At 40.5% G+C, this 26,284-nt stretch overlaps 1 protein-coding gene across 2 annotated transcripts in view; it reads right to left on the bottom strand.

Annotated features, from left to right (window-relative positions):
• Window positions 1-26,284, bottom strand: part of VEPH1 (ventricular zone expressed PH domain containing 1) — a 4,140,519-nt gene that overhangs the window by 3,869,406 nt on the left and 244,829 nt on the right. For both annotated transcript variants that reach the window (XM_044070483.1, XM_044070484.1), the window contains exon 2: window positions 17,743-18,041. In XM_044070483.1, coding sequence (XP_043926418.1) covers window positions 17,743-17,880 — 138 coding nt within the window. In that variant the 5' untranslated portion in view covers window positions 17,881-18,041. The remainder of the gene's footprint in view (window positions 1-17,742; window positions 18,042-26,284) is intronic.

Below are 26,284 nucleotides of genomic sequence, written 5' to 3'. Positions count from 1 at the left end.
CTATAGTCATGATGTTATGTACGCATTGCATATCCAGAACTGCATGCATACCCATGACATACCTGTGCATTGTGACCTACGATGCTGAGGTATATACACACCAAAGCATGATGTGTCATGTGACAGGTCACTGGAGGACATACAGATGACACACCTGCAAAATGACTACAGAGTGTTAGCTGCCTGGCAACCATGTCCACACATAGCGGACCTGTCACGTCACCATTTCACACATGACATTGATGTACCACACACACAAGGTGCACAGCTAACAGTGATGTCCTACAGCAGGAGGAGAAAGTACAGTATCTGTGGCCTGGTGTCACTGTCAGTGGAATCTGTAAAGGTGACTACCGTCATGCTATGACACAGACGTCATGTTCAACACATCTTATGAGGTACACGTCACTGACACATCCACTAGCTGTGCACAGGCATTTAGGATGCGCAGCGTACCACATCACCTGTACAATCGGTCTAGTATGGCTGTAATTGGACCATGTGTGGACAAAGTGGGACAGGGTGTATCCACATCCCATCTTCTGTGTGGCTACGTGTCTCTGGCCATCCCCCATGGCCATGTGTGCACATGTGTTGGTCATGTATGTGATGGCCATCTATCACACATGTCTGTGTTGTCCCATATGACATACACCCATAGATGTTGGATATGTCACCATCCACAGGGCTATGCAGACAACAGGTGTATGTGTGGTATATGGGGTATGGGTTATGGGAAATTGTGACAATATTGCAACCAAAACGCTATGTGTCTCAGCCATGTCAGATGGAACATCACAATGTGTGAAACCATTGCAGGGGCATATAACACAATGGTGACACCTGTGGTCTGCCCATATCACTGCTCACTGTGCGGTACTGGTTTGTGTACCACACGTTTTGTTCCACTGTATAGTACATATGCCTCCATTGTAGAACACCTCCGCAGTTGTATGCACAACTGGACACACATGTAGCAATGACAAATACTGTAGTTTCATGTCTGTGTGTCATTTCAGTTGTATATATTGCACATGAGTGGCCTGTGTGGATGATGGGTGATGCGACCTGTATATCCATGTATTAACTGGCCACATGGCGAATAGATCTATGCTTTGACATGCCTGATACCAATGACAGTCTCACCTGCAACGGACTCTTGTCTGTGCGGCACACCAGAGGTACCTGTATAGGGTGACACAGCAGTATGAACATTATCCATGACTGTATGACAGCCACAGCATGCACAGTGCAAGTTAACACCTTCGACTGTACAATAGCATATAGTCAGCACATGTGTGCATACCATACCTCTCAACCTCTTAGAACAATAAATGTGGACAAAGCCTACTATGATGGGGGACATATAAGGACAACTGTGACATATTGCTCTTACAAACTTAGAAATTTGCTAGACTAATAGGTTTGCATGCACATGGGTTTTACACGGAATGTGCAGTCATAAACACAAATGTATGTCATCCTTTAATGACTCCATTCCTCAGCTATTTGCCAGAAAGGGACAGATATTAAGAGGAACACACTGACAATATGAGGCAGACATCTGGACATCCTGCAAATACCTGTACAATTCAGAGGTATGGTGCAGACACAGGGTAGCATAAAGCATGTGTGTCCACATACCTTGCATATGTTGTTACATTACATGATGTACACTGACACATGCACGTACGTGGGATATACTTGCCATATGTTCAGTACTGACTTACCAGGCAACTCCAGGCTCATTGGTTGGGAGACACCCACCTCCACGATGGCAGATAGTGTTTGTGGGGCTGTTCCGAGGGTGTTCTCAGACTGGCCAGTATCTCCTCTGTGTGTGTGAGTGGAGGCTGGGTTGGTGGCCCACCACCTGTTCCACCTTGTTCCCTGGCGATTGCAGTGGCACGCTGTTTTGCATGACATATCAAGTCCATGCAGTGTCTGCGCACCTGCTGGTAGGTGCGGTTGTGGCCGCCCACTTCGTTGACCCTCCTGCGAGGATCCCGCCACAGGTCATCCCGCTGCTGTGCATGCTGTGGCACATGGCTAAATAATACCTCGTAGTTCTCATGGAAGTACGGGATTACAACATCATCCTCCTGTCGGCTGTATGCTGGTCGGCGTGTACGAGGCATTATCTGTAAGACATGATGAAGGTGACAGGTCACATTTACAGACATGTACAGTGATACTGCTGCACATACATTTCTAGTACATCTGCACAGTTATCTTTGCAAATCAACATGACACTAACACGACTGGCATGTATGTGTCATACACATGTAACACCCAGTATGCATTGGATATCATCCCCATATATGTGTGTCACCTCATTAGTATTCCTACTGCATGTGACATCTGTCTCGATGTGGGCATGTCTGTTTGCCTGCACTGGTGTTCTTACCTATCTACACATGCCTGATGTATCCACAGTAATGCTGTTGACCTTGATGCTGTGTATATGTCACATATCAACACAGACACAGCCTTACTGGACTTGGGCAGTGACAATGCACCAAGTACGCATGGAAACCTGTACATGCATCTGTTTTGCCATAGACATCTACACTGCACTGTACAGCTGTTCAACATCCTGCCATGGATCGCCTGTGTTGCACAGGTGATAGACATGGGACAATGGCTAGTCGGACATCATTCGCAGGTAAGGTTATCGGCTATGGCATGTACGGGCTGGGTTTCCTAGCTGTATCCAACACCCATTATGCCACCGCGAGGGGCATCAGTGACACATTAGTGATCCAGATAGTTGATACTACATCTACCATACGGCCATAACACCATGTATGACAGGGATGATATATGCAGCTATGTGGACAGGGCTGCATGGTATGGCGGGACTATGTCACAGGTATGGCACAGGGATCTGTCCTGCATGTGGCCATCCTAGTCGTAGGACGGTGGTTGTCCATGACATATGTCTTTCAGATCAGACTATGGACATGTAGCATGTCTAACAGCATAGTGTGGCATATGTCTGTATGCAAGGTGGATAGCATGCTGCATACTGGAGGTGAGTATTGTGGAGGCTGGTATCGGCCATCCACGCATGGGCCCTACCCCTGGAGGATGATATGTATTCCAATATTGGTCACATGGGTGCTGTGTATGCCTGTCCAATGATCTCTGTGCTCATGGATACCACCCTGTCATGTCATGGGTACCTTGGATGACTACCTAAAGGGCCAGGGAGACGTCTCCAGCTCAGGGAGGTATACTACACTACACCATCCCTAACACAGTGCCCATAATGTTGACCACAGCCTAGGTGTTTCTTAATGGGTACGGGGGTATTCCCCTAGTGGTGTCATTGCTGATATCATCCACCAGAATGTGCACATATGTCACACATCACACACACAGCCCATTCTGTATGTTGTTCGCAACACTGTGACAACTATTGCCCATAGGTCATGGCCATTCACATCCTCACATACACAGATGGCTGACATTTGTCTGTGTGGTATGGGCTACAATGCGGGTGGGGTACAACACATTAACCCTGGTTTACTGTAGCTGACACCGTGTGATATGCACATGTCACTGTAGCACCTTTAGTAGTTGTGAGTCTGTCAACAGGCCACTAGTAGAACACTCCTGTGGCATACAAAGGCATTTGTAGCCGAACATCTGTACTGTCTTGTACATCTGTACTGCTAACATCTACATTGATAATGGTTCATGGACTTGCAGACCATACCCGGCAGTGTTCTGATGCGGTGCCACCAATCATGACTGTCGTCAACACTTGTGGGTTGATATTATCCAACACCCTATCTGTAATGTATGGGCATGCTCGGCACTTGTTCAGAACTTCTTGGCATGTTATGAGCTACTGCTTAGTGTAGCACCCATTTCACACCAGTCCTCACAGGTACACTGTCTGTCCATACATTTCCAGCTTGCTAACAGTACAACAGCTGTCATACACACATCACTCACATACCTCGTGAGACATGGTGGTTTATATGGCGTGTCCACCTGGCACGTACCACTTATATACAGGCATGTCCAGCTGGCACGTACCAGTGCTATTGCCTGTCACTATGATGACTATGTTGTACATGTGGCAATAGAGCTATTCTCATGTACACAGTCAATGCACACCTCCCAACATACAACAGTACAGCCTGTGGGGGATGCACATATGCAGCCCTGCTAGGGGTTATACTGTCACCAACCCTGACTGCACCTGAAAGTCATGTGGGTATGTGCAACATTGGCAACGCACCCCACACATCACATAGTCCCACATGTTCCCCACCACAGGCCACACATACGGAGACACCTTGCACAGTACCCCTCCATACTCTGTGTGGGCACCAATGACAGCCCACATCGCCAAACACAACCACACCAACCTATAGCCCACAGACACATGTGCCCATCACATACAGCCAATAGGGTGTTATAACATACACAACACACCTGTCTTAGGTGACTGTCAGTGGTCACACTGCTGTTCCACTCAGCAGGCTACACAAGGCGATAGTCACTTACATCCTGCTGTCAAGTAACTGGTTCTGCAACATAACCTATGCACATATGCCACAACTCAGCAGGTACGACGTGACTCATCTTCCATGTTTGTGTGACTGAAGTTGTATCTCAGGGCACAGACTACGTGTGCAGGGACATGTAATAGCCCACCAGTGTTCTAGCCCTGATGGTGTGGTCCAAGCCCTGGGAAGCATTTTGTGGTCATCCGGACCTGTTACCACTGTACTACGAATGACTGTACCACTCCCAACAGTTGTCCATGCTTCTGCTGTCATTCCACAGGCATCTAGTATACGTCCACTTTGACAGACCTAGTCAAACAACATGATGCTGTGGCACAGTTGACCTGCACCTGTCAGCCCTGGGAGTACGGATCACATGTTGGACTCTTGCTGCTTTTATACTGCCTGTCTTGCACAGTGTCCAATAACAGTCACCACCAAACGGGAACTGGCTAGCGAAGCATGTGGTCATGTCACACAATGCTTGACATCATCCTATGTGATGCATGCAGGCAAGGCACACCTGATACTGCACCACTTCAATATCTCTGCAGTGACTGGGACCTGCCTCTTGGCTCTGCAGAGCACACCTGCAATGGCTGGTTTTAGACAGACCGTACCTCTCAGGCATGTACCTGGACTGGCACACCCACGGCTGAGGTGTCCCCATATTCCACTATGTTGTACACACATCCCGGCTGGTTACTTAGCACAATGCATCACAGGTGCTCCACACGCATATAACTGTGTCCAGAACTACTGTTGCTACTGATGTGAGACTGACAGTAACCCACACTTAACTGTGATAGCCGCACATGTACCAACACATTAGGCATATGCTGTGCGTGAGTCATAACCTCCACTCGGCTGGTTTGACCCATACACCACCTCCAAGACCAACAGTATCCTTGACATGGACACTACCAACATGTGACTGCTGTTCCACACCTGGGGTTATCCCCTCATTGGTGGAATCCGAACATATGCTACTCACCCTTGTTAGCCACATACCGGCACCACACACTTCATGGCATACACAGTAGATGAGTACTACAACACCAACTACAGATGTTGTATGACAGCGGTAGTTGTCATGACACACGTGCAGGTGGACAATGCACATGCAAACACTGATACATACCCCAGTGCACTTCATTAGCACGTACACGACAATATGGTTCATGCTATTCCACACAGAGCCATGATGGTACACACCAGATAACAGACAACACTCTGGGGTTGCGTTCCCACGGACATACTTTACAACAACAGGTGGGGGCTGTTGCACAGTGGTGTACATTCCCATGCGTGGAGTAACTCACTGGTCAGCCTCTGTAGGGCCACGGGATCCCTCATCACATACTCCATAACTAGCTACATACACATTACTGCGACACATTCCAAGATGTACCACAAGGCATTATGGTGGTATGTCAGTAGTCATATGCAATACCCACATCTGCTCACACATACAACTGTCACTCTGGAACATGACAGTAACAGGTGATGTTGGCAACATGCTGTCTGATGGCTTCAATGCTAACATTACACCCTCTCACTCCCTGCGGGGCCACATTCCTTGCAGGAACATTGCGGTGTACCTGCGGTCACATCTACAGAGTACTGACCTGCACTTTATATGTCCTAGGACACAGGCCCCTTGTCACCCTACAAAATTGCAGGCTGTGATGTCCACAGACCTCTGAACAGCATGTCTCCCCACTGGGACACCATATTCAGTAATAGCCTTGTACCAGACATTGTGGACCCTGACTGGCACACAGCAACAGTAACACTCCACACAGGTGGCACCACAATGCATGACTGGGACTATTGCTCTACATACCTCACTGGACTGTTATGCACGGCTATAGGGCACATCATCATGGACATCATTCGCTGAGTCTTTGTTGTGCTCCAGTCCTTTGATGCCAGCTGGGTTGGTCTTGTTGGGGCAACAGCATATCTCCTACACCTGTTGAACACCGTTCATACAGTCACCAGAGTAGTTGATGACGACATGGGGGTCCACACAGCCTGCATTGTCCTCTCGCTGCCATTCAGCACTGTTCTCCATTCTGGTTTTGACAACATACACATCCACCTGCACATCACAACATATGTCTCCGGATGTTATGCAAAGTGGCTAATGGATGGGACACACACACTGAGGGTGGCATACCATATCACATACTGCATTCCAGTTACACTTGGCATACCACAGTCCTCAGTCATGGGGCCCTCATGTTCGGTATATGCTTCCCTGAGGTACAGGCTACCACTGAGGGGACTTCCCTGCCTAGCTTTACAGACTACTGCATACCTAGCGCTGTTGTTGCTCCACCAGCTGATACAGACCCCATCCACACGGGTGTCACTGTGACGGACACCGATATGAACATCATGGCCTCCACCTGCATGACACTTGGTATGAACATCACCTTTGCAGTACACCATCCACCCACTGGTTATCACATAGGTGTTAGTCCCCTACATACATGTCGCATTGTACGTGTTTGTAAGACACATGTATGTCGCACACACTCCTGTGATTACCACATTGCCACTGTGGCGTGGATATCCTTCTACGTGTCCACACATGTCTGTACTGGGTGTGTAGCTGGTACATAGGCACCCATTATACCTCTGAACACTGGACTTATACACACATCCATGGGTACAACACCCCACTTAGGGTGTACCTTACACAACAGCTTTACATAACTCAACATTAAAACGCCATGACTTTTACTGATCTACGACAGTTAAAGTTTGCGGCTTATGTAAGACACCACGTCTGTACACATTTGCGGACTACATACACAGAGGTGACCTCTGCTGCAAAGACAGGGCCCATGTCTGCAAATATGTTAATGTATATACTCCGCATACACGACATAAACAATATCCACTATGAGCATGATGCTCATGGATATGTGCACACATGCAACAGTGTGTGGCATGTGCTTGGGGGTTGCATTCCCAGACCGGACACTCACCATGCTTTGGGACATGATTCCTATGTACATCATGCATGGACAGTCAGTAGCAGTGTTCATGTGATACCTCGCTTGGTGGATGGTGGACACATGTACGCCAGGGATCACTGCAGTGGCTGTACTGTGCAGAGATGCAGGTTACACATGGCTCTTCTGTTCACAGGACACTACCCTAGAGAGGTGCCACTGGTGTGCACACTGTAGTTGTTGTTACACATAGACTTGCCAGACTGCATGGTACCCCACTATGAACCTGTGGAGCTATTACATGTCCTTTGTGCATGGTTACTGGAACAGCCCTTCCGGTTAGATTAGCTGTCACGCTATTACAATGTCCCGTGACTACAGGCCATATGTATCCTGTTATTGTACACGCCAATCATGTTCATGTTTGTCTGTCACATCTCTTCTGCTATTCTAGTATGGGAGTAATGTTTGCATCCTTTGCAAATGCACCGAGTGGATTACATTATTTTTTTCATCATAACTGTTTATACATAAATTAATTACATACTACTCAAATCACTATACAATACCTTTGTTATGCATCATATGCCTATTCTCCTGTGTAGCATATCTGACTTATCAATCTACTGTACTATACATTACACATGTTTTACATGGTATCCCATAATTCAAAGCATACTTGCACAGAGGGTCCACCTTAGACATGTCATTGATGTTATATGCCCATACACATGTGTACTGTTACAGTATATCCACATATACAATCCCCTGCTATGGCACGTACTTATTGGACATACCCTGCCACTGACGGCGGGTCGTATGACATTGTTCTGTTTAAAGCTGTCATGTTGCATCCCTTGTGGAGTCTGTGCTGTTTAACTTGTGGCCTACTGCTGGACGCACAACTTCTACAAGCATTAGTACGATCAGCAAGACATCACTACATAAATACCATTCCCCACTTTATGCATGGCAGACACTTTTAATTACTGCAAACCAGGCTATGCATACACTGACATAACTTAATACAGAACATACTATACATACAGTTAGTGTTCTACATACCTTGATATCGTTCTGGTGTTTCATCTCTATCTCGCTCTTCTGTATCACTCTTTAAACTGTTTTACGGTATGAGCATACAGTTTGCATATCTGGCAAGTCATCCTTATATACGTCTATACCTGCAACATGTGGTTTACTGCCACCAATTGGTGGTCCGATGTGACTAATTATGTGCACTTCAGCTGTGCAGCTACTCCATTCGCCAATTATGCAGCAACAGTGGGGTATAATTGAATTCTCCACTTGGGCATTGGCCATTTGCCCTGCCTTCAGGGAGATGGCCTGTATTGTGTTTTGTTGTGTGTAATTGCAACTGCTATGTGTAGAGCCAAGTCTATTTTGGAGTCATGTCCCCCGTGGATTGTGTGTGATGGCTTGAGTATGTGGTTCTACCTGTGACTGTACCTGTCATCCCACCCATCTGATAAAGGACTATTGCAAACACCTGTAACATCGCCGTTTGTTCCATTATACGACGGATACAATTTTGCATGGCGCCTTTAAATGTGTCTCTCACAAAGTATGTTAACGGTTCAGCAGATGTAATTGACTAACTAGATGTTTGGGCTGTGGTTATGGTCTGTATTGCTATTGTTTCCAATGTGGGAGATGTAGGCGGGTGTACGTAGCATATACAGTTTTGTGGGGCTTGCATTTCTACGTAGTCCATATATATGTGTGTGGGCCCCTTCCCTAATTACAGTGCTATCACTTAATAGACTTCTGTTACACGAATTTACTTTGGGCCATTGTTAATTGGTTTCTATATGGTATGCAGGTGAGGTTGATACTTCCATACCTCCAGATGTACGGCGATATGTGCAGGGATATTTTTAAATGACCGCTATCCCGTGTATGTCTGTCCCAGATATTTGCAGTCATTGCAGTGGTGTTGGTGCCAGACCCTCTGTGACATGGCTTGCCATCTTTTCATATGGCCATAGTTGGACACTTGTGGGTCACACAGTGGTGTTTACAGGCTGACATATGGCCATGGTCAGTACACAGGATAGCATATACTTTTATCCTCATTACATACCAATTGTTCTTGGTCCTTAACTACTTATCGGTTTGTTTGTAAAATTTCCGTTTCTTACATACAGGCATGAGTATTTCCTGCAACTATTGCATAATATTTGGGACATACTAATGTCCTAAACTCTCGGACAGTTGCCCTTTGTAATGTTTCATGTCAGGACACACCTGCCCAGGGGGGGCTGTCCCTCCCAATGTGGGACAGGTGTTTACCGCATGCCTACGGCTAGCTATACCCACACCTACCGTAATCATCTACCTCCGAGTTGCCACCTACAGACACACAATGTGGGGACACACACACACTTTAGTCACACAGGAACACACATGGCACCCTCAACACACACATACACAGGCTACATCACTCACAACCACAGATGTATACGGTACCTACGTGGACCGCACCGCCACCAGCGGTGACTACATGTCCTTACTATTGTCATTTTGCTCGCGGTTCTACTGTTCCAGTACTGTGTTCTTTCTGTATTTCAGCCTCCTGGTTATGCATGTCGGTGTGCGACATGTTCCATAGTTGGCGGTATCCTATTTATTTGTACCTCAAAGGTGTTTTGAATGTCGTCGACCTATCTATATATTTGCAGATGTCAGTGACCCCTTGTATATCGACATATATCACACTATCGCCCTTTCTATCTGTATTATATATGTGTACCTCTCTCCATACCACCATCCCCCCAAAAAAATATCTCTCTACTCCATAAATATCAAAAGTATACTCAACAAAGTTAGTGAATCCCATGCCTGGATGTCTCATCACTCTCCTGATAGTATCACTTTCACTAAAACATGGCTAAAACCTCACATTCCTGACAAGGGCTTCCTAACACCTGAGTACAACATCCTATGATTAGATAGCCCTAAAAAAGTGGAGGAGTTGCTATAATGTTAGCTATCCATCTAACTGTAACCCCCTTGCTATTCCCACCCCCTCTGACTCACTAGCCAAGCTGCTAATTACCAAATGCAAAATCAATGCCCATCACTTAATCACCATAGCAGCAATCTACATAACTGCTGGGGAAAATATCCCTATACTCAAAAATATTATCTCCTAGCTTATTCAACACTCACCTAATGAAACCGTTGTCCTGGGACATGTTAAAATAAACTGGTTCTCCCTCTCCACAGATGGTACTAGCTCATCTATGAATTCACATGACTTCTCCCAACTAAACTCCACTCCTACTCACTCTAACAAATCAACAAACTCCATTTCTCTTCTTGATTGAATACTTTTCTCTCATCCACATAAATATTAATTCTCAGAATCTCTTCAGACTCTCTCAGTGATCACTGTCCCATCAAAGTCATCAGATTCTCTCCAAATTACACTAGACCACATAAGTTCATTGAATGTGACAAACTCTCTAACTTCCATGCTGACATCTTCAACAATCATCTGTCAGCCATAAACTGGTCCTTCCTTAGGCATTTCCCTCTTAATGAGACTGTATGCAAATTTAATACCATATTCCTTAACATTCTGAACTATCTTGCCCCCTCACATTCATTTAGAGTCAAATCAATCATATCCTCATGGCTGACCCTCTTCATTCATACCTTAATGCAAACAGGACACAACGCTTGGAAAATCTGGTCCAGAACTAAACTCCCCATCCACCTCGAGCAATAGAAAGAACTATGTAACCTTACCAAAACATATATCAATGACAAAAAGAACTTCTACAACTAACCCTCAACCACACACTCTTTCAACACAAAGAAGTTCTGGTACTCCGTCAACAAAATTCTTCATTCAGGCAACCCATCTTCTTCCAACTCATTTCCTCCCAATACTTCCCAAGAAACAGCATCTAACTTCAGTACTTACTTCATTGACACTATCAGCAAACTATGTATACAGACCAACTCAAGCTCTAATGTTAACATCCTTCCTGACTCTCCCACATCCTCCAGTTCCCCACAGGCCTTCTCTCTGAAAATTGTATCTACCAACTATATTAAATCCTCCTCAAACTAAAACCCTGCTCCCCCTGCATCAATAACCAACCTTCACTCTTTCTTCAAAAAGCAGCAAACTCAATTGCCCTCCCCATTTCCATACTTATCAATCATTACATTTCTGAATCCAAAGTTCCCAAAAATGGAAACAATTCTATATACTACTCATTCACAAGGGAGGTAACTCATCTGAACTTTCCAACTTCAGGCCAATTTCTATTGTATCTCCTCTTTCCAAAATATTACAGAATTGTATATACAATCAAAGCCAACACTACATCTTACACGAAAACTTACTTACCCCATACACAACATGGCTTCAACATAAACGTAGCACCTTCACAGCCCTCATATCATTCATAATCACTATTTCCCAAGTCAGGGACAATAACAAACTCATCTCTACCTTATTTCTTGATTTCTCAAAAGCATTTGGCATGGTCTCCCACCCTCTGCTGTTGGCCAAATTCCCTGAACTAAAGCTATCTACTTCCACTATTTCTTGGTTTGCCAGTTACCTCAGTGATCGACTCCAATCCATTAAATGCCTCTCATCTACATCTCCTCCCCTTCCTGTCAAAATAGGCATACCTCAAGGATCAGTCCTTGGGCCATTACTGTTCAACATATTTGCCAGCCAACTGTTTACATCCTATCCACAGTCATCACTTGTGCAATAAGTAGATGACTTCACAGTCATCACCATTGCCAATTCCCTGTCTGACCTAAATACTATCACACAAAAGTCTTTACATTCTATTAAAAACTGGCTCACCAAAAATCAAAATCTTAAAAGACAAAACTCCTGCTTTTTGTTCCCTAAACTATGAATCATCTTAAATCCTCCTCAACCTTTTCCCTAAATAAAACCCCTATCACAGCTGAGTCTCATACCAAGCTTCTGGAGGTCATCAATGATGGCAAACTCAAATTTGACTTGTGCATTCTCAGCAACATCATGCAAACCCATCAGAAACTTGGGCTCCTTTATAGAAACAAAAAGTTCCTATCCAAGAAAGTAAAATATTCCTATCCCATGCTTACATTCTTCAAAGCCTACTCTATGGGTCACAAATCATCACCAATCTTCAGGCTACTATCTTACTGAAATTAGAAACCACATACACTAAAGTTGCTAGATTCTCAGCTGATCTTAATACTCTTCTCACCACTGTCTTGCTCTTAAAAGCTTAAACTGATTACAATTTCCTCATCAACTGCTTCTCTTTCAGGTTCAGATCATACACTCCATACTGTATCCACCCTCCTTCTGTCCTGATATTGCCTCACTTGTCTCCCTCTACACCCCTCGAAGAACTCTCCGTAGCTCTGATGAAAACTTTCTTCAAATCTACAAACCCAAAAGCAAAATAGGACATTACCTTTACAGCAACTGTCCTGTCCAATTCTCAAATAACCTCCATCTGGAAATTAAAAATATCTACCGCCCTCAAAAATTCAAGACTGCAACCAAAAACTTTCTAACTAGTACTTGGTTATGTCACTGTAACTACCCTCAATGACTATCCACACTATACTCGTCTTCTCTCCCTCGCTGACCCACCCCTTTTTTCTTCCTTTTATAGCTACTCACTGATTGCTCATTGACTATTTTGGCTACTCCTCATGTCATTAAATCCATTAGTCCTACATTTCTTATCTTACCTAAGTCAACTAAATACAAACAACTCTTCTCTTTCTATAATACTCCATGAATATGCATATGCCCTCTATTACAGTGATGGTACTGCTTGATTCATTGGTATTAACTTGCATGTAAGCTCTTTGTGTAAATAATTCACACCATTATTATCTAATTCATTTCTATACCTTACAGTATTTTTCATAGTTTGCAATTATATATGTGTGTACTCCCTGTGGAGCTTTTCTCCTAGACCAGCGATGAAAAAAGGGCTTTTGCTCAGTTGGACTAACCTAGTCAACAAATGTCAAAGAAATAATAAATAAAATAATAAATAAACTGAATAAGGAAGGAGTTACAGTAAGTTGTACAGATGCACTCATTCAATAATATAGTTCATTAGGTGCCAATAAACCAAAGGCATGCAGAAAATGACATTAGCAACATCTTTCCACAAATATGAAACTGAAACAATTATGTGGTTGATGATTTGATCAAGAATATGTCTTAATTAATGATCAATGAATCAATTCCTACCTGATTAGAAACATCCATGCCCAATCTCCCAAACAAAAGGAATTCTGGACTGTTTTAAGTGAGGGCAACATCTCTCATAATATTTGGAGTTGGTGAGGGATCCCCTGGGGAGGGTATCCTTGAATCTAATTTCAGCTAAAATTCATTCTGAAAGTTATAAATACATGTGTATCACTATTTCTATTTGGCTGGCTATTTGAAGTTGAAGGGCCTCAGTTAGCTAGCCACTGGCCATATGACTGAATGCTAGTTATCAAACACATAGTTCTTTTCAGAGGTAACAGCATAATTTTACAAATGAAGTTAAGACAACATTCAGTCCTGTTACTAGCAAGTGTAGACCAATGTGTAGTGCTACCAATAACATATGAGTAAGAAACTGTCTGCAGAGTAGACAAATGGAATGATTATTTATTACAGAAAAGGCTCTATTTTTAGGCATACCTGACCAGATACAAATGTTTCATGTCAGAAATGTGCACCACTGCATACCGAACAGACTGAAAAGTGGATAGCTAAAGACATACTTTTGTAATAAGGGTGTGATGGGTTTTAAAAGTTTAGTCTCTAATAAATGAGTTTATGTCACACTAATCTAAAATCTACTGTTAAGTGACATAAATGGTTATGCACTCTGAGAACTTGGAGATGAGCACTGCTGTCCATAAATATAACGCAAAGAGAAACACAAGCACTGTGCCTTGTATTGCACTATTATGGTGCAAGATTCATTTATGTGGATCTTAATCAACAACAGCAGTAAACAAATGTAACTGATCTTTATCAACTATGCACAAGACCAGTTTGTACACAGTAATGTACAAAGTACTTTGGTTTACAATTCATTCCTGTTCCACTATGCAACACAAACAATGCTCTGCTGAGTTATATGACAGGGAACCACATTACAGTAAAGAAGATCTATATATAAAAATTAAGCTTTGCTTTGCTTGCTCTTGTGCAAAGATATTGTTGTTTCACTGCAGTCCACCACCATGACTGGCATTAACTCATAGAGATATCATAGCCATTAGTTATGACATTGGAACTATGTTCATTAACATAATTTAGTACTAAAGGATCTGGTACGGTGTGAGGACCCCTTTGCTGAAGCTCAGCACCATTACTGTATGAGGTTGGGATATCTTTGGTTAAGGAAGCGGGTTATCCTGCACTATAGGGAATTACCATGCAGGACAGGTCTTTGTTTCTATGCTAATATATTGTTCAGTCTGTATGTTGACCAACACATTAGCAGGGAAGAGGGATTCCTGTGCTGTTAAGCATACCACCATTGTACTGTGTGTGTGCTACTGCTCTCCCATAGGTTACCCTTTTGGGACCAAAGGATACTCAGCAGTACTGTCTCATTGAATCACATATGATCAGGTGGAGGGTTGTTTGTAACTGTATTCCATACATGAAGTACAATCCCTACATAAAGGGGCAGCATCCCCCTGGAGGCAGGTATACTGCATACCTTCCCTGCTTCCTTGTGCAGCAATGTTCATGAATACAGTAAAGTTCTTCATTTAACTACTTCATTAATATCGGAAATATTGTGTCAGATACACAGATCTTGTTAGCAGTGATTCTTTTGTTCATTGTTAAATGTTAGTGTTGCATTAACTGCATTTTATTCATAACTCACACTAGGCATTCTGCCCACAGTTAGTTCTATTGTTTGTTGCATGGTATTAGCTATATTATTTTGTATATATTTGTGATCTCAACCTACTGTGCAAACAAATTTACAAATGGTCATATGTTATTCACTTCAAAATGAATAGAACAATTAAATGAGTAGCAGTAGTAATAAAAGTTCTAATGTCACTAAAACAGTATGCTTATGAAAATATCAGTTGAAGATAAGGTTTCTCAGCGCCTGGTAACATTTAATGGCATCTGTCACTTTATCATACTTCAGAGTTCTGGCAGGAAACATTGCTGTATACAACTTGGGGCGGTTGTCATCAGACATCAGATTACATCAGACATTCTTATTTGACACACATAGGCTGCTGAAAGAATGCTTCTGTTACCCTTAAGGTAAAAGGTTCAGTGAGCAAAGAAATTTCACAGGCCTTAAAATTTATGTTCCCTCTGCTACTTGAAATCTTAGAAGAAACCTCAAAATCAGTTGTAATGCTTTCTTGCATATATCATCAGTAATGTGTTATTCCTTTTCTTGACCTAGTGTAAATTACCAGGTTAAGTTAAAGTATTTGTTTCTGCAGACCACATTTACATACATATATGTGCATGTATGTGCATGGGCTGCCAACAACTGGCTGACAGCACCATTTATGGAATGGGAAAAAAGCCGGTACAGCCGATTGAAACTCAGCTGATCACATGTACCAGTTTTTTCAAGTGGGAAGTTGCAGTACAGTGGGGATTGGGGATTTTACCCTTTCCCTACTGTATTGTGGTCTTGTAGTTGGTATATATAACTGGATGCAGGGAGTCTTGCTCCCCTGTAAAAACATGTTTAAACTTTTCTTTGTTTTTCAATTGGCTCGTGATTGACAAGTTATGTTTCATCACTTTCCATTTGATAATGTGATTTTTCAATGTATGGTCATTCACTAATTTGTACAGATATATGTAAAATGTAAGTGTGTGTGTATATGTATATATATGTGTGTTTGTATAAAGAGAGAAAGACAGATGTACATCTACAGATAAATCTAAATATATATAGATCTATAGCTATATATATCTATATATAGAAATATCTATAGCTATATATATATATATATATATATATATATATATATATATATATATATATATATATATATCCACCTGCACACACAATACACACGCACATGAACAGACATAGATGTAGATATAAACACACCCACACAAAAGTGTGTGTCTCTCTCTCCCTATATGCACACACACACACACACACACACACACACACACACACACACATATATATATATATATATATATATATTTATATTTATATTTGTATATAATATACTTATGATTGTCTGCTTTGTCACACTACATTCTATCTGAACACAGCACATCAAAAAGACTAATGAAGCTATATTCGTGAAACTTGAAAACAAGCACAAAAATGGATCTTGCAATTGAAGGGGGGGGGGGGGGGCAAGTCCGACAAACCTAAAAAAATACAACTAAAAAAACAGGATTTTTCCGGGACAGCTAGCATCCTTCAGACCTTTGCCACTCTAGATATACTAGCTCCAAGATCACACAACAGTGGGGAAGAGAAACCTCCTTAACTCCACTGTTCACTAACCTTACTGTATCTCTGAACAGAAATCAAAATAAACTATAACCTATTCCTGTTTCTATGAAAGTAAGGCTTTGATGCAATGAATGAAACCTATAGATACACACATATATATGTAAATTATGCCCCCGACAAAAAAACAACTCATATTTGAATGTCAATAATAACTGTAGAATGATTCACAAAAGAGTTGACATACCAAATCAAAAGTATTTTTGAACGGGGGGGGGGATCATTCTCTGGACACCTGATGTCTCCCACTATCTGATCACTTATATGTAATGGTAAAATATTGTATCTCAATCTAATTCTGAAGATATTACAGTCTCTGTCTTTAAATAAATTCATATATCCATCCATCCACAGCCCCTTTTTCCATTTCTGCACATTGGAACTCTATATATATTATATTTATAGTATATTACAATGAGACACATATTCACAAAAATGTATGTGTGCTTGTGCAGATTTATATAAACACCTTAACTTTGCCTGTCATACCCATAAACAATAATGGTTATTAATCCTTGGACTTTTCAAATAACATTCAAGTAAAATAAAGCTGATTTACATTATACTGAGCATTTCTTCTCATTTTAAGAAAGGGAATTTGTTGGCATTTAGGAACATTTGTTTTACCTGTTATTTATGTTGTAAGAAATTAATACAGTGAAATAAATAATGGTTTCACCATGATTTTGCAGCAGAGAAATTACTTACTGAAGAAGAAGAAATTATTTTTATATGCTCGAGTGCTTCTGATAAGCTGTCTTCAATTTCTGTGTCTTCTAAAGAAAAAAGGTCTCCAGCACGTGATAGATCCCTCTGTCCTAGAACCAAACTGAAAAGGTAATGCATGACTGATGCCTTGGTTCTCAGCAGGAACTCCTCTTTTGCAGATTTTCCATAAATGACAGTTTAATTATGATGCTACCACTCCAAAGAATCATATTTTAGTGTGCTGTCCATCCTTTGTCACCTCTCATTTGTTTCAGCATCAGCATTTCTGCTTTGGTGTCCTGAAATAAATTATGCAAATACATTATTTTAATGTTGTAGAAGCTTGGTCTCAATATAAAATTGTTTGCTACTTTGCAAAGGGCAAGTGTTTAATCCAGAAAGCCACAAGAAATTAGTTTCTACATAACAAATGGGACAGGTGAGAATTAAGTGTATATTTTGTAATTCAGATAACCTTGACAGGTGTATTTTAATGCAGAAAAGATAATGAGACATGGTTATAGGCCTTAGGGACTAGACGTTTGTGTTATATTAATGAGATTCTGAGAGGTAATACATGTTAATAGTATTAAAACTGCATTTTACAACATTTTTCACCAGTGTCATTACTGTACTGTAGCCTTTGTATAATTATTCTGAAGTTCTGAAATCAGGCAACATGCACTTCATTACCCATTAGCATGCACATTCCTCTTAAAAGTGATACAGAAATTAAGGGAATGCTGTACATTTCCCATTCAAATGAAAACATATCTCAAAATGATAAGCAAAGTAACTTTACAACAACTGTGGCATCTTTACTCAGTCACATGGTACTAGATGGCAAAGGGTAAAGTTCAAAATCATGTAGGTTTCAGATGTCACATACGCAACCCATGCATTCGATTCCAGCAGGTCAACCTCTAAAGAACAAAGGCTAAAGGAATCAGGATACACAAACTACTTTGAGAAGCTATGCTGTGAAATTACTTTTGAAGAAAGAAGACAATTAACTGACTGGATGGAGGCCCAGAAGACAATTCTAAACAAAAACTGTAAAACCACATATGATTTTGGCTTAGTCCTTGACAGCTTAATGTTTGTTTAACTCGGATAACAGACCGATCCACAGGGAATGACTTCACCCTTGAATTTTAAAGAAGCAGAACAACAAAGAACTTAATATGGAACCAATAACAGATGGGATACAATAGTTACTGGTATGCTGAGATTAGTCTTGCATGCAGACTTAAATTCAAAATGCAGAAGTATTGCTTAGCATTACTGCAAAAAAAAATCTGGCAATGTATGACATCATGCTTCAGAACAATTTCAAAAGAACAGTTGAAAATAAAAAAAAAGTGGAAGTATAGCTGGCAGCTAGGTGATGTAGAACAGAAAGGCTAGCTGAATAAATAAAATAACATAATGAGTGGGATGCAGGCCAAGAGAAGAAGAGGAAATCTGATGATGACACGCTGCTGTATAGCATGTGTGCAGCAATGATGAAGAAAACAATGATACAGAAAGAAAATCATTTGAAGTTCTGCAAATCCATTTGCTTACAACTCAAGTAGGTTAGCTGTAAGTTGTCCACTGGCAACTTGTGTGAGAATACATAAGCATCCATACTGCAGTTTGGGAAAATTTGGTCACATGAAGGAGAACCACTCTCTTATTCAAGTGTTAAGTATGCTGTGCAGGGTACACATCCTCCAACACTGTGTTGAGGGTTATCTGCCCCCCCCAACAAAAGAAGAATTTTGTTTGTAGGGAGAATGCAGTTTCAATGATTTATCTAAAATAACATTCACACAGTTACATTTTGCACAGTTAACATAGGCCCATTGAATATAAAGGCACACAAGAATTGAATTAAAATGAGTCACACTGCTCTTTCTCCATGCGTCATAGATTTATGGGTACTCACTAGTCTATTGACCTCAGAAGATTTTACGAAGCCTATCCTTAATTTCCTATGTCAGTTTTAGCCCTTATATGTTATCTATAAATAACCCAGAGATGAACAGAATAAGGGTGTGTTAGAAATGTACACCTTGTCCCTATCCTTGAGGGAAACGTTTGTTAAACATGGGGGTGGGGGTGGAGGGTTGCATTTATCTATCCATTCTGCCAAATTGCATTTAAATAGGGAAGGAGAGGAACTTTGCTTTATGTCGAGAGGAAGCTGGTTCTACAAAAGTGTTAATTCCCTAAGATACATGCCTATCCCTCAAACATGTTCTATTTATGTTCCAAAAGAATTTGAGATCTTTTAAGTATGTGGTTATGGTAGTGCTGGATTTGCAAATGTGTAATTATTCTGACAGGGTAGGGTTAGTTGAGGTTCTATATGCAAGGGACAGGTTGCCCGTCAGTAGCCTTTATAATACCAAGAAGAGGGAAAAGGCTTTGAAATGGTCCACATAGTTTTTATTATTTAGACCACATATTTTCTTACTGAGGAAGCACTGTGGTCATTTCAGTTGTACCAAATGATTCATTATACTCACTGGTCAGGCTGTTGAGTGGTAGGAGCAGTGAAATAATTATATTCCTGGACCCGAATGCCATACCTTTAGATATAAGCTATGAAATGATAACGGACTTCTTTTCAATAGATGATACATGGTGATCAAAGTTTAAATTTGCTGTTAATACTGGTTCCAGATGCTTGACTAAGGGATGCATTTTAAGGGGTCTGTTGTCAATGTGATAATTACAAGCAGAGCATTGCTTACTGAAGGATTTGAATATATTTCTTGGCATTTAGTTTTAGTCTATAGTTTTGACACCAGCTATTTGTTTTGGGACAGGCCTTTTTGGAGGATTATGATGCCCTCTGGGTAGTTTACGATTTCACCAAGTTTGCAGTCATCTGCAAACATGGCCAGCCACCAACCCTTAACATTAGCTTTGATGTCTGAGAATTAAATGCCAAAGAAGAGTAGCTCAACGACTGAATCCTGGGGGGGGGTACACTGCTAGTGGCAGGTCTTTTCTTTTGGATGAAGTACAGCTGCCCACCCTTGTTTCTTGAGTTCTGTTTGTGAGATACTTTTCGCAGGGATTTACATTTAACTCAGTGAGTTTCTCTCTAATACAGAAATCAAGGTGATGCTGCATATTTCCCATTCAAACAAAAATACATGTTGATATGCCTAAGTGGGGAATGTTGCTGAAAGTCTTTGTGAGGTCTAAATATGTGGAGTGTACTGATTTACCTTTATCAGTTACTACAGTAACATTTTAAGAGAAGATGATCAGACTAGATAGGCAAGATCTGCCCTTGACAAGTACAAACTGGCTATAGTCTTAAGTCTGTAAGTCACCTATACCCTTATTTCTTAATTTCATAATTGACCTTTCCATAGCCTTACAGATGAGGTTTGTCAGGTGTATGGGTTTATAATTACCAATGTTTGTTGAAGCCACATCTTTGTGCAAGGGAATGACTGTTATTGCCCCCCCCCCCTTAATCTGGCATGAAACTTGTTTTGAGGCTGATATTGAACTGCCTCTGTATGGGATCTGACAGGTCATGTTTCAGACTAACCAGCAGGTAGCTTGATATGTTGTTCAGCTCCATAGAAATAGAGCTCTTGATCTTTGATAACACCATGAGGACTTGTTCTTGGGAGATCTGCGGGGCTTGTTGATCTAAGTATATGATCTAGGAATATTAGAGGGAACACTGGAGCAAAGTTAGAGATGAATTTGTTGGCTACTAGATTGGCAATGTTCTTCTAGGTCCAAGTACGTAATATCATTCATTGTTAGGTCTGCACAGTGCTAAACCTTGTTTTTGAAGCTTCTAACATAGTTAAAGAATGCTGTGATATTATCATTCTCCTAGATGTTAATTTTTACCTCATATCTGGATTTGATTGATTTGATCAGGGTCCAGAGTTCTTGGTTTCACTTAGCAAATGAATTTTTTTCAGATCTTGAGAGATAAATTTATTTTTATTTGCAAAGAGGTTTTTATTGTTTGTTTTATAACAGAGCCTGTTTATATTAGGGTGCAACCATATTGGTTTATTTTCAAATTGTGGCATTGTATTGATTTCTGAGGAAGAGATGAATCTAAGCAGATATTTACATGAGCATATAATTAGTCAGTAAGGGATTCTGCATAAGCTGTTAGATTGTGAAGATGGAAGGGGGTTTTGAATTTAGCCAGGTCAATATTAGGTTTTAGTAGATTATTCTTCACATAACCACTGAATTTAAAGTTATTGGAAGTTGCTTCAGGCTTCAGTCTTATGGTGAATCTTATTGATTTGTGCTTTGATTTGAAAATGGAGGAAGTAACAGTTTTTAGGGAACACAGCTGGCCCATACTGGTAAAAACCAAATCCATGATTCTGCCACCCCGGTTGGTGAGCAGAATAACCGGTCCAGGGAGTTTGTATTGGTGAAGTCCAGAAATTCCTGGGCATGAATGTTTGAAAATGTATATGCCTCCCAGTTTATGGAGGAGTAGTTGAAGTATCCTAGGAGAATGGTGCCTGGCTTAATACTTAGAGAGTCCATGGTAGTTAGGTAAGAGTTGTAGGTCGAGTGGGACATAGAGGGGATCGTATAGTTATTATAAGCAGTTCTGTTAGTAGTAATTTGGACATGGAGAAACTCCAGGTCATTATTTTGTCTAATGAGCATGCAAGTAATTTTTTTTAAGAATATGGAGGCACTGCCACCTTTAGTATCGTTGTCTAATGCAGTGGGCCTGAATGTGTGATAGATATTGAGACTCTTCCCTGATGGGGTGCTTTCACCAGTCTTGAGCTAGGTATCTTTGATGTTGCATACATTGAGGTTCTCCAGGATAAGAAGTACTTGTAGAAAATGGAGTCTTTTCTATGTTTTGTTTTTTGTTAAGGCTCCTAGCATTGAGCAGCAATAACGTAATATTATCTGGATTATTTTTGTAATGTTGGAAACTTAAGACTCACTTTGGCTAGAAAGACAGTATGGGATGAGTAATGATTTAGGCAATGTATGAAAGTTTTAGGGGACAGAAGTGCAGGTCATTCCTGGCAAACAGGTTTGGACTGTCTACCATCTTCTCCCAGGCTGATATGTATTGCACCTCACAACACCATATGGTAAGCCATAGATGTATTAAGGTTCTATTCCTTTTTATTTTAAATTACTGAATGCATATCATATCCATTCAAATATAGTGCAACAAGATGGTTTGACAAAATATGCATGTGCTCTTAAGCATGTATTTTGAATAAGATGTTCCCACAGTGTTAGAATCTGCCTGTATTAGCTAGCTAACAAGACTCTATTTAATAATTACTTTTGTGTTATGTGTGGAGGAAACCTGAAAGCGGAAACAGGAAGTTAGTTTCTCAAGTAGAAGAACTACACAGAGGTTATCCAAAGCTTGCCTATAGATATAGAAGACACAGAGTACAACAGCCCATTTGGGTCCTGTTGTACAGGTCTAAGCCACACAGATACCTAATACTCAAAGCTGGAAACTAGGCCTCTCCCTTGGACTTTTATTTCAGGTGTTGCCAGTTGTTGAAGGCCTAAACAGAGTGCATACATTTTTGTCAGAAAACAGGGAAGGTATTGTTTCTGTTTATTTAAAAGCCAATAGAGACATTGTTTTCTTTTCCTTTTGAATGTATAAAATAAAATGTATGACATTTTTATATCTGCTGCCTACAGTAGTTCCTTTGACTTTATAACATGGACATAAATCAGATATAATTATAGGGCAAATCATTGATGAAACTTTTTCTAAAACTCTGATTAAAAATACATGCAAAACTGCTTGTGATTAACAGCTATTAAGAACAGCAAAACAATTTTTTTCCAGTAGGGCATGCACAATCTATCATCCCCAAATATTCTAACTCCTGGACTACTTTTTTCCTGCACAGGTTTTGAAAAAACAGGGAGATGCAAAATAACCATTTCTTTTTTCAACAGAACGAAAGTTGACGAAATTTATGACTTCTGTTTTTCAATTTCACAAACATACACTCACACGCACACACTCACAGAAATACACACACACACACACACACACACACACACACACACACACACACACACACACACACACGCTCACACACACACACACAACATACATATATATATATATATATATATATATATATATATATATATATATATATATAAAATTGCAGTTTGTATCGTTACATATGGGTATGTATGTATTATTTATTAGTAATGGAATCACAAAAATCACAGAACAGAATATCCCAAAACAACCATATTATGTCACATTGCAAACAATCATACATTTATATATATATATATATATATATATATATATATATATATATATATATACATGTATGTATGTAAATAAATGAAAATGGGCATGGCACGCACTACATATCCCCTCACAAACTGCAGTTCTGGTCAATGTTATTCTATAAAAACAATACTGATTGCTACATGTATAGATGTATAGTTGTATAAAGTTCCATTAATAAAACTAAAGTAAATCAGTTATTTTACCTACCCATGGTGGCATAACTGTGACCAAAATATAAAATCTTACATTTTAGCAATAATTCATGAGAGTGAAGCCCAAGAGATTAAACCAAGCCAACCATGGGTAAATGCTGTGTTGCCCAACCTCATGACTGAATTATTGCTATTACACAATGCATTGTTTAAGAAAAAATTACCTTTTCTAAATAATGTCATTGTATAAAAGGACTTTAGTGTTCTCCCACCGATTTCTGATTAGGGCATTCACAGTTATGTCCTTCTGCTTCTCTGTGTACAGCTGTGACCGGCTGCACAGTACATCACTGCTTGTTGGCTTTTGTTTTCACCCTAGTGTAATTGTTCATAGAATTTCCAGTTGTTTGGCATATACTTTGGTCTGCTCTTCATAAAAGATGTGGTTTTCTGTCAAATCTTTCAGGGATGAAGTTACTAAATGATGAGTGACTTCTCCAGTTTAGAAGGAAGAGGTTGTGAGGTTTGCCGTACAGCTGATTGGCCGAGCTCTCTAAGTGTGGAAATCTGCGAGTTGATTTTTTTTTTTTTTTTTTTTGTAACTATAGTATTATTCTGTTTATTCCACTCCATGGAATAGTTTACTACTTTATGTAGCATTTTTTAATTTTTTAAATAATTTGAATTCACCACTTAGCAGGAAAAAGTACATTAAGCATGCTTGCTCTTATAGGAAAAAGAAAAAAAGAAACATTGAGTCTAATGTGTGGCATCACAGACTGACACAATTAACTACTGGTTTACTAGAAAAGCAAATATTTTATGAGGGAGATAACAAAAATATCATTAAAATCGGTGATGTTTTGTAAAACTGTGGACAGTTGAGAGGAATGGTCAGTCATAATACCAGTAACTATACTATCAATTATGCATAGTTTTGTGGAACAGCCTTTATTTTTTCCCACATATAGTCATGTCTTTTGTAAACTATCTTACAGATAAAGACCATATTCTAACAGAAAGTTAATACTTCAGTGACTAGATTTCGTTCCAGTGGTATATGCTCGATTTACAATGAACAATCGGGGGTGGTTAGTTCCGCTTGTCGCTGAGTTTTTACCCAGGATAGAACCAAACCTCTCCAATACAAGGAGAAACCAAAGGGCTCTTCCAGCTCATTGGTTCATTTGGCGACAACATATGGATGTAACTCACAGGGTTTTATGAACATCATTAATAGACACTGGAACATACTTTGGCCGAAGACAGATTATACCCTTTTTTGGGTAATAGATGTTCTTTTTCCTTCAGGGGAGGGCATACATTAGGTTCCCTCTTTAGTCATTACAAGAGGGTGGAACAGAGATTAATGGCTCCCACTCAACGGACACTTACAGGAGACCCACTTATAGGTTGTATGCCATGTGGACACTGCACCCACTGTTTTAGGGTTAATAAAACCAAGGAATTTAGTGGCCGGAACACATCCATAGTTTTTAATTTCAAGTTCTGGGCTAACTGTAGTACAGAGTGGGTAGTTTACTTAGTCACATGCTCATGCTCCTCATTCTATGTGGGCCAAACATCCAGACCCTTTTGTCTTTGAATTGGGGAGCATATTAGTGATATCAAAAATAAACGGTCCACTAATGCTTTATATAAACATGTGTGCAAATATAATACTGCATCTTTTCATTTTACTATTATTGACTGTATTGTTGGCAAATGTAGGGACAAATCAGGATGGCATAATATACTTAATTTTAAGGAACGCAAATGGATTATTAAGTTAGGAGCATTGTTTCCACCCCGACTTAATCATCATTTATGATGGACCAATGAACAGCTTTTGTATGGTATATATAAATGTATGTATGCATTTATGACTATGTTTTTCTCACTGAAGAAGGCTATTACAGCCGAAACCAGTTTGGGGGGCGGTAGTAGGGTTCTTTTATTCCCTCTACCTATGTCATAATGCGTTTACTTCATTAAATGGGATTTCCACACTTTCTGCTGGCTCATTTTGTTTTGGTGGTATCTTGATGGAATCAAATAGATTCCGGTAAGGAGAGTGGGTGTCCTG

This window comes from Protopterus annectens, chromosome 4.part1, assembly GCF_019279795.1.
Source record: "Protopterus annectens isolate FY-2018-M chromosome 4.part1, PAN1.0, whole genome shotgun sequence".
In the NCBI taxonomy this organism is placed as follows: domain Eukaryota; kingdom Metazoa; phylum Chordata; order Ceratodontiformes; family Protopteridae; genus Protopterus; species Protopterus annectens.
Note: the sequence above shows the minus strand (reverse complement) of the source record. Positions and strands in the feature narration are given on the sequence as shown.